General features: G+C 38.4%; 1 protein-coding gene across 13 annotated transcripts in view; it reads right to left on the minus strand.

Moving 5' to 3' along the window:
* tenm1 (teneurin transmembrane protein 1) overlaps positions 1-13,292 on the minus strand; it is an 832,896-nt gene that overhangs the window by 273,362 nt on the left and 546,242 nt on the right. For all 13 annotated transcript variants that reach the window (XR_011342879.1, XR_011342876.1, XR_011342875.1 and 10 more), the window contains exon 5: positions 5,049-5,292. Coding sequence is in view for 8 of the 13 variants with exons in the window: in XM_069892937.1 (XP_069749038.1) it covers positions 5,049-5,292 (244 nt within the window). In the remaining 5 variants the exon portion in view is untranslated. The remainder of the gene's footprint in view (positions 1-5,048; positions 5,293-13,292) is intronic.

Raw genomic sequence — 13,292 nt, forward strand, 5'->3', positions numbered from 1 at the left:
TGTGAAATGCTTTAAGAAGATGGTCATGGCCAGAATTAACCCACACCTAAGTGAAGATCTCAACCCATTGCAATTTGCCAACTGTCACCATCAGTTCCATGACAGATGCAATCTCACTGGCTCACCGCTCAGCCTCTGGATCATTAACAACAGCAACAAATATATCAGGCTTGAGCTCAAGAACAGGTACTTATCCCTCAGCGATCAGACTCTGTACTACCTTAACACCCATTAAAGACCATCTATCTGCGCAACTTACTATAAATTCTTTGCATGACAACCGACTGCGATTTTCCCCCCCTCTTCCTTTTATATTATTATCTTTATCTTTTTTTATATGCCTGTGAAGCTGTAGAAAGTAAGGCTTTCATTGAGTCTGTACATTGTACTTAAATGTACGACATGCTGAATGTATAACCCATCTCAGCTTCCTCCTGAAATCTTCACAATTACAAAATTATTCCTCAGCTAATTCAATTCAATCCACCTGATAGCGGGCGCTAGCTACTGGGCATCAAATATGTAAAACCTGCAGGATTAAAAAAAAAACATCTTTTCTGTGCTGAAGATTTTCACTTCAGAACTAGCTGCAAAGCTACCATGCTAGTTAAATCCAGATACGCCCTGCCACAAAACAGTGCAACAAATTCAATCTTGTTGTTCTATCACTCTGGACTTTATCATATGCAGATCTCATGAACAGTACTTTCAAATGATAATGACTCATTAATAACCTGTTGGATGGACCTCACCAAATCCACTTAGGCCTCTTTGCACAGCGATAGAGCTAGATTCTAGTGATGAATGAGATTGACAGCTTCTGACATAAAGACACTTTAAGGAGACCTGATAATGCTGAATTCAATGGGCATCGAGGGTAGAACACAACAATGTCACATTTCAAGTTCATTTATTGTCATATGTAGCTCAACAAAACAGTGCATCTCCAGACCATAGGGTGCACACAGAGACACACAGTACACCCTACACACAAAACACATATATATGTAGCAATCCAAAATATAATTTACGGATTTGAGGGATTGTTCAGCATTCTCATGTGGGAAGAAGCTGTTTCCCAGCTGGGGCAGTCCCCTTTTTTTTATGCTCCTGTAACTATTTTTTGAAGGTAGTGTCTCAAAAATACTGCAAGCTGAATGGAAAGGGCCCTCAATGACTACTCTCTGCACTACTCTCTGTAGATATAATTGATAGAGGGGAGGTTGTGTTTGTTGGAGGTCAATCATCACATCCTTTGGCATCAGTGTGGAAGTTCCATCAGAGACTATCTGAGGCATCTTTAACTGTTCTATCTGTCTGCTTCCTTCCATCCATCATTACACAGAAGTGGGATGTTTGCTGTTGATTCAATTCAATTTTCTACTCATCAGAAAATGAAGTGGTCCATCCCAAGACTTTGACAACATTTCGGCATGGGCTTGTCAATGTCAATTAACATTCCTTAACAGCCAGAGAATTACCATCTCAAACAAAAGTTGTTGAGGCACTTATGACAATCTCTGAATAGCCCACCATCAATTATCTCAGGGCATAAATGCCATGGCAAAAACCGCAGGTTTGGAGAGTGGTTTATCTTTTGATCTACCAAACTATTTTCCATTTGCCTGGATGGGTGCAGCTCCAACAAGGTACAAGCAGTTGGACAGCATGCAAGACAAAGTAGTCTGTTTCATTACCTCCTCATCTGCCACCTTAAACCATGTTCCCTTTGTCATTTTCACACCATGTACAAAACATGCTGCAGTTATTGGCCCAGGTACCTACCTTAAAACCACAATGTTTAATACCTGGAAGGTCAAAGATACAGGGTGATGGAAACTCCTCCATCAGCAAAGTCTTAGAATTTGATCTATGCCACATGCAATCTTGACAGGGAAATACATCATAATTGTTTCAATGTCACAGCACCTAAATCCTGGAACACCTTTCCCAGCCACATTGAGGGGCTATCTTTATCAGAAGGACAGCAACAGCTCAAGAACATGGTTCACCACTTCCAACTCAAGGGAAATTAGGGATGTTCAATTAATGTTGCACTCGTTATTGACAGTTGTATCCCTCAAAAAGAGCAAATCGTCATAATAATTTTTATGCTGTTCTATAAGTATATTTTGGGGTTTGGGAGTTAACACGTGGAGAACTCTGGAAGTAACTTTGACCAATAGATCAGAAAAGGTACCTGTGATTAAACTGGATTTGCATTGAGATAAATATTTACTGCCACAAGGTAAAATAGGCAAGAGTGAAGCAATTGCCTATTTTTCATTTTGACCAATTTTTATTTCTATTGCTGTCAAATAATTGTATTTATATACCATAAATTTATTTTATTACCTTCTATAATATTTCTGAGCATTAAACATACACTTCCCATCCTGGTACACCCTAGAAAAAAAATCCATATTTTCCCTCATCCCAAGTTTCAAGTCAAACTTCTTCCCAGCTTGAGGTGCATCTGGTTCATGTTTTCATTGAATGTGAAAATCTGTCAACATCATTCAGAAATCATTGGTTTTCATACACATAATTAGACACATTATGCATTTACTGGAAGGCGCTTGCAGCTCTGCAAATAACCAACAGCATTTGTCATGTTATTATTGGGACTATATTCACTGGTTTTATGAATTCTTTCACAACTTAGTTGAAGAATTCCTTCTTTGAAGACAACGTCATCAACATGCACGTGAGCTACATGGAAATACCTCTGTACCTCAGCAAATTAGCTGAAGTCCATGTAACATATTCCTTCAGATAGTCTGCTAATCATAAATTGAGATTTTATGATTGAGAGGAAGGTGTTTTTCTTGCACAGAGATTCACCAGTAGCTGGTGTATAAGAATGACTGCACGTTCAACTCAACTGACCAAATTTAATTGAAACTCAAATTTCTAAATGGAACAGAACATGTTGTCGCTCCAATATAGACAGCTTTTTTTTTTGAATATTTTGTTTAAATTTTCCATACATGTATTTAGAAATTAGTTAATACAAAAACAATAACATTCAAAACAATATAGACAGCTTGATGCATTAATAAGTTTCTCCCCATTGTCAGACATCTTACACAGCAAATTATACCATATAACCATATGACCATTTACGGACCTCACATATCTAAGGTGAAAAACAAACTGAAAAAGTAAAGTTCATCTCAGAAAGTTCTTGGACAACTTGAAAAGGAGCAATGATGTCATGATGTCATGAGATACCAGACATCTCAATAACATTAGGATACATGTTAATTCATCTGAAACCGCATATCCATGCAATGGGAACTGTGTTTATCTTTCAATTTAGGAAGAATAGTTTGCTTTTTCAGATTATGATGGACACTATATACCACAATAACAAAATAGAATTTTTAAAAAATTGAATGATTCATTATTGCCTTGAGATAATGTGAAATATTCTGCCAAAATTATGGCAACACTGAGGATATGTACAAATAACATGGCAAACTCAGACAGGCAAAAATGGAATATCAAATTGTTGCTACCTAATGATATATTGTTCCACAATCAGCTTTGTGAAGCTAACTTTCTCATTTACTATTGAAATATATGTCCGTGAACTACTCTTTGCAGACGATGCCGCTTTAGTTGCCCATTCAGAGCCAGCTCTTCAGCGCTTGACGTCCTGCTTTGCGGAAACTGCCAAAATGTTTGGCCTGGAAGTCAGCCTGAAGAAAACTGAGGTCCTCCATCAGCCAGCTCCCCACCATGACTACCAGCCCCCCCACATCTCCATCGGGCACACAAAACTCAAAACGGTCAACCAGTTTACCTATCTCGGCTGCACCATTTCATCAGATGCAAGGATCGACAATGAGATAGACAACAGACTCGCCAAGGCAAATAGCACCTTTGGAAGACTACACAAAAGAGTCTGGAAAAACAACCAACTGAAAAACCTCACAAAGATAAGCGTATACAGAGCCGTTGTCATACCCACACTCCTGTTCGGCTCCGAATCATGGGTCCTCTACCGGCACCACCTACGGCTCCTAGAACGCTTCCACCAGCGTTGTCTCCGCTCCATCCTCAACATCCATTGGAGCGCTTTCATCCCTAACGTCGAAGTACTCGAGATGGCAGAGGTCGACAGCATCGAGTCCACGCTGCTGAAGATCCAGCTGCGCTGGATGGGTCACGTCTCCAGAATGGAGGACCATCGCCTTCCCAAGATCGTGTTATATGGCGAGCTCTCCACTGGCCACCGTGACAGAGGTGCACCAAAGAAAAGGTACAAGGACTGCCTAAAGAAATCTCTTGGTGCCTGCCCCATTGACCACCGCCAGTGGGCTGATAACACCTCAAACTGTGCATCTTGGCGCCTCACAGTTTGGCGGGCAGCAACCTCCTTTGAAGAAGACCACAGAGCCCACCTCACTGACAAAAGGCAAAGGAGGAAAAACCCAACACCCAACCCCAACCAACCATTTTTCCCCTGCAGCCGCTGCAACCGTGTCTGCCTGTCCCGCATCGGACTTGTCAGCCACAAACGAGACTTTTTACCCCCTCCATAAATCTTCGTCCGCGAAGCCAAGCCAAAGAAAAAATATGAATGATGCAACAAAATGGTATTTAGAGAATTGATGCAAATTAAACATCATGGTTATTTAAGTTTTGTCCACTACAGCAAAATATTTATTACTAAATACTGAATAATTATCAATTAATGCAAAACACTTCCACCACTACTGAATTCTGATTATAGTGATGGAGCTATATTGCTTTATTTCCTTTATTCTTTGGCTTGGCTTCGCGGACGAAGATTTATGGAGGGGGTAAAAAGTCCACGTCAGCTGCAGGCTCATTTGTGGCTGACAAGTCCGATGCGGGACAGGCAGACACTGTATGCTTTGTTCACATTTATAATCAACTCGCATATTCTTTGACAATCACACTTAATATTAAGAAACTTAAATACACACAGCCAGATCAGACAAACGGTAGGTATCATTAAATGCCATACTTATGATAAAACAGATTTATTATTTTATTAATATATTTGAAATAAGTACCTGGTCTCCAATGGTATGTTGCTGTTAAGCACCCAGCTATTATGCAGTTGTGAGGAATCTTGCTGGGCATTGGTTGGAGGGTCTGTAGAAGCTGGACTAGGCTGGGTTTGCACAGTCATTGTGTTTCTCTGCAGAGAGTCCAAGGATTGAGTTTGTTGGCTTCTACAAGTGCAGCCATGTGGAGGTGGTGGTGGTGGTGGTAAGGGTCTGAACGTGAATTTGCTGTGAGAACCAGCAGGCAGCTCTGGGAAAAAAAGACGCAAGGTTGTTAGCCTCCACGTTCCAGTGCAAATCTATATATTTTATTATAAACAGCAAAAGTGCATAAATCTCTTAAGTTAACAATTTTGACTCGATTCTGGCCTCCAACTGTGAAAATGCACCATTTGGTTTTCTACATAAAACATGAGTTTTTACATTTATGCTGGAATAGACATGTTCACTCATGTAATCTGCAGAGGAAATAAAATTTACCATTAGCACTTTTTGCTGGTCAGAGGAAAAGAACTAACAAAAGGCTCAGCGTATGAGTGGGTGTTCAGCAGTTATCTGAAAGACTGATGTAGAAATTCAGGTTTCATTGAAACAAGCCAGTGGTCATGGAACAATTTTGGAGCAATTAGGCCATTATGGAACTCTTAAATATCAGTTGAAATGTGCGATTGTTTTGTGGGTAAATGAGGGTCAGGAAGTGCTCAAATGGCCACTTTACTAGAAAGACTTAAAAGTCTTCTTTGATGGCCACTTGTGATTTGCCTCATACAAAGAGGTGTTGACTATATTTGGTGTATGTACCATTCAACAGCCATTCTAAGTGATATGGAACACAAGCTGCATACCAATTTGCCTATCCTTTATTTCAAGTGGGCATTAAAATTTGCAGCCCTTATGTTATGAATGTTCAAGTTACAGAAATTCACCCTTACAGAATTGACAACCCACTATACAAAACTTGAGATTTGGAATAAAATTAACTCTCACTGAACTTATGTGAGAAAAATAAACACATGAACAGATGATGTAGTTTCATGTTAAAATTCTGATAGGGACCATTTTTCTCGGAACGCAAATACACCTCCACATCCTATAGTACAGGTCGGTGTTGTCTGCCTTATCCAGGTACAATTTTGAACATTGCACATCAGAAAACCTGAAAGCTTCACAGTGATTTTAGGCTAGCATCTGGGGCAGCAGTGATGCAGATTACATTCTCTGTGGATTGAACAGTAATCAGAATCAGACACGACTCCACTGTCTGGGCAAATAATCTGCTTCCACTCACCATCTTGCCTCACTCTTGAATGGTAACTGCTGGACCTTTTATATTGCAGAGGGGGTTTGGACTTCTATCACCATGTGAAATCAATGTGAGAGAAAATTGGAAAAGGTGTAGAATAAATCAAGATCTAACACACATTTTATGCTTGGTAATTAAGAGTGACCATTCTCCAGATTAAATTTAACTTTAGACATACAGCTCAGTAACGGGCCCTTTCAGGCCACAAGCCCGTGCCACCCACTTGCACTCAATTTACCTACACCCCCAGTATTTTTTTGAATGGTGGAAGGAAAACTGAGCACCAGGAGGAAACCTATGCCGATACGGGAAGAATGTACAAACAGATAGCATTACTTTTGAACCCCAAACGCTAGTGCGTGAAACAGTGTTGCGCTAACTGTGCCTGCCCTAATTAGTTCCAACTTCATAATGGGCTGGAATTCTGTAAATGTTACTGTAAATTTTACAGTAAAACTAGACTGGCAGGAGAAAGAGGAGTGAAACAATTTGGCACAAAATTCAACCATTGAACAGAAGTTCTAAATTAGACAAAGAAGAATCATTCCCTCCCATTGCACCACAGAGGGACACTAAAGGGTTCGGTATTAAATCTATATTTGACAAATTATGGAAACCTCTCTCCAGTATTTTTCCAGAAATAGGACAGGTCCAGAACATATGAATTAATGATGCTCCTCTGCTCTTACCTCTGTCACCACAGGGAATCACATCAGAATAAAAACGAGACAATTTAGCCTTAGACACAAGTGCTCCATGTACCACTTTAAAGTGTAATAAACCTCGATGAGCACATAATGAAGAGCTATTAACCAACTGAAGAATTATGTCCCAATCCGACATAGTCAAATTTAAATCCTGTTCTCAACCATTTTTAATTTTAGCTAATGAAGTCTGATTTAAACATAACAATTTCTCATAATTAATAGAAATTAATCCTTTACAAGAAAGCATTAAACTAAAAAAAAAATCATCTACAAAATTTGATTCGGACTCTTTTGAGAAGTCAGATAGTTGTGATTCAAGAAAATACTGGTCTTGCAAATAACTAAAAAATTGAGATTTGGGCAGGTTAAATTTTGCAGAAAGCTGTTCAAATGATTGAAAATATCCAGAATTGAACAGATCTTTAAAAGTTTGAAAACCCCCTCTATGCTATGTCTGAAAATTTGCATCATGTAAAGAAAGTTGAAAAAAAGTGAGTGGATATGACAGGGCTTGAAAGATAAAAATTATGAAATGCAAGAGTATTTTCGAGATTCTCATAGAATATTTAACAATGGGATTATCTATCAACTTAGCTGAAAATGGAGGTGAAGAGCCAAGAAGTTCTAAATTAGAAAAATTTTTTTGGGGGGGGTGGGGGCAAAATTTTGCTCCATTGATACCCATAATGGGCAGTCAGAATGATTATGAGAAAAGGACTAAAATGTAAGACTTTGTATATTGACTCCCAAATAGCAAAATCTAATGTTGGGTAGAGCCATTCCACAATCTCTCTTAGAACTCTGTAGAAGAACTTTATTAAGGTGAGGATGCTTACCTTTCCATTGGTAAGACAATATAGCCGAGTTAAGTAAGTCAAAAAACAATTTAGAAACCAAAATCGAAACAGATTGAAAAAGTATAAAAATATTAGGTAAAATATTCATTTTAACAGAACTTATATGGCCAACTAAAGTTGGAAACAAAGGTGACCATTGGGACAAAGAATGCTTCAATTGTTTAAGCATAGCAAGATAATTCACCCTAAAAATGTTTATGTTTCTTTGTAATTGTAATACCAAGGTAGGTTAATTGACTTTTAATAATCTTAATGGGAGACCCATCATCCATAGCTGCAAAATAATTCAATGGAAGACGTTCACTTTTACGTATATTCAATTTATGTCCTGAAAAGTGATTGAATTTTCAAAGTAATGACTTCATATGGGGTGGGTTTTTTTTTAAAATGCCTCATTTATGAATGAAGGTTTCCTACCGTCTTCCCTGTTCATTCCCCACATCATTTTGAATACCTCACCCTGGCCAACTTCAGCCCCCCTCTGTCCCAAGGAAAATAATCCCTCCTCATAACTGAAGCACTCAATCTCATTGCAACATCCTGGTGTGACTCCTCTGTGCCCTCTCCAATGTAATCACATCCTTTATAAAGTGTGATGACCAGAACTGCACCAAAGGCTTCAGGATTAGGCTAATGGATGTTTACTAAAGATTAATAATAACCTTCCTGCTCAGTTAAACAAAACAAGTTCATATATGTCTCTTTCACCACCTTATCCACTTATGCAAACAGCCTCAGCCGTTCTAGGATCAACCATTCATTGTGAATATTATTCCTTCTGAAATGCATTACCTTGCACTTATCAGGATTAAATTTCATGTTACTGCTCTGCCCATTTTTACCTCAGTTCAATATCTTCCTGTAAGACTATCCTTCTCACAAGCAACAAAATCACCAACTTCTTTTGTCATTTGCAAACTTATGAATCATACTTCCCCCATTCTTTGTTAACAAATGTAACAAACAGTGAGGGACCCAGCACTGATCCTGGTAGTACATCATTGGTGATAGGCTTCCATTCACAAAATCAATTCTCTACTGTCATGAGAAACTCAATTCCTGACATCCCAAAATCTTTCCTTCATCCATGAGGCATAAATCAGGAGTCTGGCGGAATACCCTCCACTTGCCTGGATGAGTGCAGAACAATCATCACCCAAAAGTAGCTTAATATTATCCAGGGCCAAACAGTCTATTTGATTGGCAACCAGGAACCACCTAAACATTCATACTCTTCCTCAGCAGCACATATCATTTAAGGTGCATACCATTTACAAAATGCATTGCAGTTACCTATCTAGGCTACTCCAAAAGCACCTGTCAAACAATGCAAACAGGAACAACACTCTATGCATGTCCCCCTTCAAGTTATACACGATGCTCAGGGTTCCAACCCCAACAGCCCTCAAAATATCTTTACAAGCAGATCTGCAGCGATTCAAGTTGTCTCGCCATTACCTTCTCAGGGGCAATGTATGGGTGCATAAAATGATTTAAAAAAAATCTATTATGCCATAATAACAAAAAAAATTCTCAAAAATCTATAGCTTCTCTGAGGCTTTCTATTCTTTTCTGAAGTCTGGCATCCAGAACTGGACATGATAAATCCAGTTGTGATCAAAGCAGGTAATGCAGAATGAAACTTCAGCATTACATCCATGTGCTTGTATACCAAGCCTTTATCTAAATAAAAACTCAGGATCCCATAAATGTTATCAAACAACATCACAACCTGTTCTACCAATAAAGCTTATACAGACATACCCTGAGATGCCTCTGTTCCTGAACTGCCTTTACAATTGTGCCCTCCAGTTCATATTACCTCTCTTGTTTCTTGCTACTGGAATAAAACATCTTGCTTTGATTTTCATGAGATGACCATCCTACAGATTGGATATATAATTCAATTTCATCTACTACCACACTCTACTAAGTTTAATATGTTTCGAAGTTAACATCGTATCATTTTTGGAAATCATTCCTTACACAATCAAGTCTATTCGGATATATGGCAGAAAACAGTGATTTTTGTATCAACTCCTTTCTTCTGCTTTGAAAAGTAATCATGAACTTTGATAGCATCAAGTTCACTTCGACATTTTTTCTGTCCATGCAGCACTTTATTTAAAACCTCACAAAACCTAAATTAAAAACAGAAAATACGGGAAATATTCAGCAGGTTAGGAAAACGGATGCTGCCCAACCTGCTGAAGTTCCCAACAACTTCCATTTCTATATGATACACTAGTGAGATTATACATCAGGAGACATTAAATTCAATCTTTGAGCACAAGAGGTTTGGCTCTGCATCTGAGTATGTTGGAGGCGACTCAGAAGTTTTCTATTTACAAACTCTGCTATGTCCTAAAGTAACTGCTTCTAATTTTCATAAAAATTATAAAAATAAATCAGATTAATAGGAACATGCCTTATTCTGCAAACAGAGGTCAATGAGCAGAACTGAATGCAGAAAGACAATCTCACAAATGCAGAAACTACCATGTGAAATGCCACTAGGAGCTTCATAAGCCCCTTTCACATGTGCATCCCACTAAACTGGCTGTTCAGTGTCCTGAGATAAGAATGGAGGTTTGGCTTTTCACACTTGACCATTTCAACTGGGACATGACATATTTTCACACCTGCAAGGAGCCATCCCTCGGGTTAGGACTGTTCTACCTTCTACTGGTGACATCATAACGCATCGAGTGATGGTGGCTCTGTCCTAAATCCTGATCAATGTATTATGATCTTATATTTGAACAAAATTAATCATGCCTAATTATAACATAATTAATTATGTACAGCACAGTATCAGCCCTTCAGCCCCTATTGTTGTTGCGCCAACCTAAATAAACTTTTATAAGGGACCATGGGAAAGCGCTAGCAATAACTAGCAAATAGCAGACAATTTTTAAACAGGTGGGAAAGTTGGTAGCGCTATAGCGCACAATTTATAAAGACCATGGGAAAAAGCAAAGGCGGACCTGCCCTCCCAGAATTCCATGCGGCAGAGAAAGGGCTGTATGACCAGCTGCAGCAATGGAGCATTTATGGATGGGCTTTTCTGCTTTCTGGGAAGTCAGGTCCGCCATTGCTTTTTCCATTGTCTTTATAAATTGTGCGCTATAGTGCTACCAACTTTCCCACACTGCTCAAAAATGGTCTGCTATTGCTATATATTTCCTTTCTCTCTCTCCCGTTGCGACTTTCCCAAAGCAAAGTTTATACCTTCGTTTTAATCTTTCCTTTCTTCATGTTCTTGCACTCATGCAAAATCTTGGGGGGTCATTTCAAGCCCACAATGCAATTGTCCATTTCACACTTGCATGATTACAACACTGGGGTCTACAGACACCGGGGATCGTACAAGTGGTCGAGGCCATGAATCCTCGCCGTGAAATAACATCATCTGATGCCGGCATTGAGTTGATTTTGCTTTCACACGAGACACTTTAAAGGCCGATTGGCAGTTAATTCCTGGAATCCTTTGCAAGCGTGAAAGGAACTATAAACTGCAGCATCATTAGCTTAAAATAGCTTCTTTATGAGTGACTGATCTGCATCAAATTAATTGAATAATTTACCTTAACATGGTAAAGTTCAGCAAAAACGCTTTCTAGATTTTTGATCTTTTAATCCTCTACACTTCCACAAATTTGAAAGAATATTTTTCTTTCCTTGAAACATAGACATAATTCATTTGAGACTTTGGTCAATTTGATGGACTTCATACTCGATGTATCATTTGTGAATTACAAATATCGACATATTATGATATTTTGGGATTTTGACAGTGAATGTCATGTTAACATTAATGTCTGTGACATTTCTGAGAACTTTTTTTTGAGTAGAAATAAATTTCCAACCCAGCAATTGATCCACAAGATAGCTTTTTAGTGGAGAGTTTGCATTAATTATTTAGAACAGATCATGGAAAGCAAATTTACGCAGCCCCCATATTTTTATAAAACCTAGTGAAAAACTACTGTAAATGTGCTATTAGATTTCCGTCCAAAAAAAAGTAAAATTAGAAATGTCAAGATCTTTAGAATAACAGAAGATCTTCAAGAACTAAACTTTAAATCAATTTTGGCTAGAACATGGATAATTAAAATAATAAATAAAGTAACTGCAGTAGCTTATGCAACGTAACATATGTTTTTTTCTGTAAGAAGATTCAAACATTCACTGTAAAGAAAGCAGAGATAAGGGATTTGAGTTATATGGAGAGATTTAGAATATTCTCCTTTCAGTAGAAAATGGTGAAGGTTTAATGGAGGTGTTCAATATTGTAAGGGGAATGGACAGGAAGAAACTGTTCCCATTGGTGGGAACATCAACACCAATATGACATGGATTTAATATAAATGGCAAAGAAACTGAAGGGAGATGAAAAATTTTTTTTCCATTGCAGTTGATCATATCTGGAATGGACTTCTTGAAAAGGTGATGAAAGCAAATTCAATTGTAACTTTTGAAAGTCAATTGAAACATATTTGAAAAGGAAAAATGTACAAGGTTACGTGAAACAGTGTGGATAAAAGATGGATTGAATAGTTTTTTCAGAAAAGTGGCAAACACACAACTTGCTGAATGAGCTTTCCTGTATGGCATGTTTATAAGCTTTTCTGCATTACAAGTGCAAGGCTTTGCCCTTGGGAACTGGATGGAAAAATCATCATTTTCACCGAAAGATTTGCTTTAGAAGCCTTTGAAAGATTTTGTTCTTTTTTTGTAGTTGTATTCTTTGTATCGCTAGTTCCAATTTCAATCAAATATTATGAAAAGCACAACCAATTCACAGCAGTATGAGAAAAAAAGTAAATGGTCATTCATTCTTAGCTATCTATTGGCCAGAATGCAGAGATTCTTAGTTAGTGCTTCCGTAGTTAGTGGCTTTGTGCATAGTAGGCCGTGCTTATTCAATCTTATAGAATATTTTGGGGAGGCTACCAGGAAAGGTGACAAAGGAAAGGGTGTGAATGTTGTCTACATTGACTTTAGAAAGGGCTTTGACAAGGTTCCACATGGGATGTTAGTCAAAAATGTTCAGACGCTCGATAATCATGGTGCAATCATGGTAAAATGGATTTGACGTTGGCTATACAGAAGCCAGAGAGTGGTAGTGGGTGATTGCTTCTCAGACTGAAGGCCTGCGAGTCATGGTGTATCTCAGGGTTTGGTGTGGGACCATTGTTGTATGCCATCTACATCAGTGATCTGGATGATAATGTGGTAAATTTGAAGATGACACAAAGATTGAAGGTGTTGAGGAGAGCAAGGAGGTCTTTTAAAGCTTGTGGTGGGATCTGGATCAGATGGAAAAATTGGCTGAAAAATAACAGCTGGAATTTAATGCAGACAAGTGTGAAGTGTGGCA

The sequence above is a fragment of the Narcine bancroftii genome, chromosome 8, assembly GCF_036971445.1.
Source record: "Narcine bancroftii isolate sNarBan1 chromosome 8, sNarBan1.hap1, whole genome shotgun sequence".
Lineage (NCBI taxonomy): Eukaryota > Metazoa > Chordata > Chondrichthyes > Torpediniformes > Narcinidae > Narcine > Narcine bancroftii.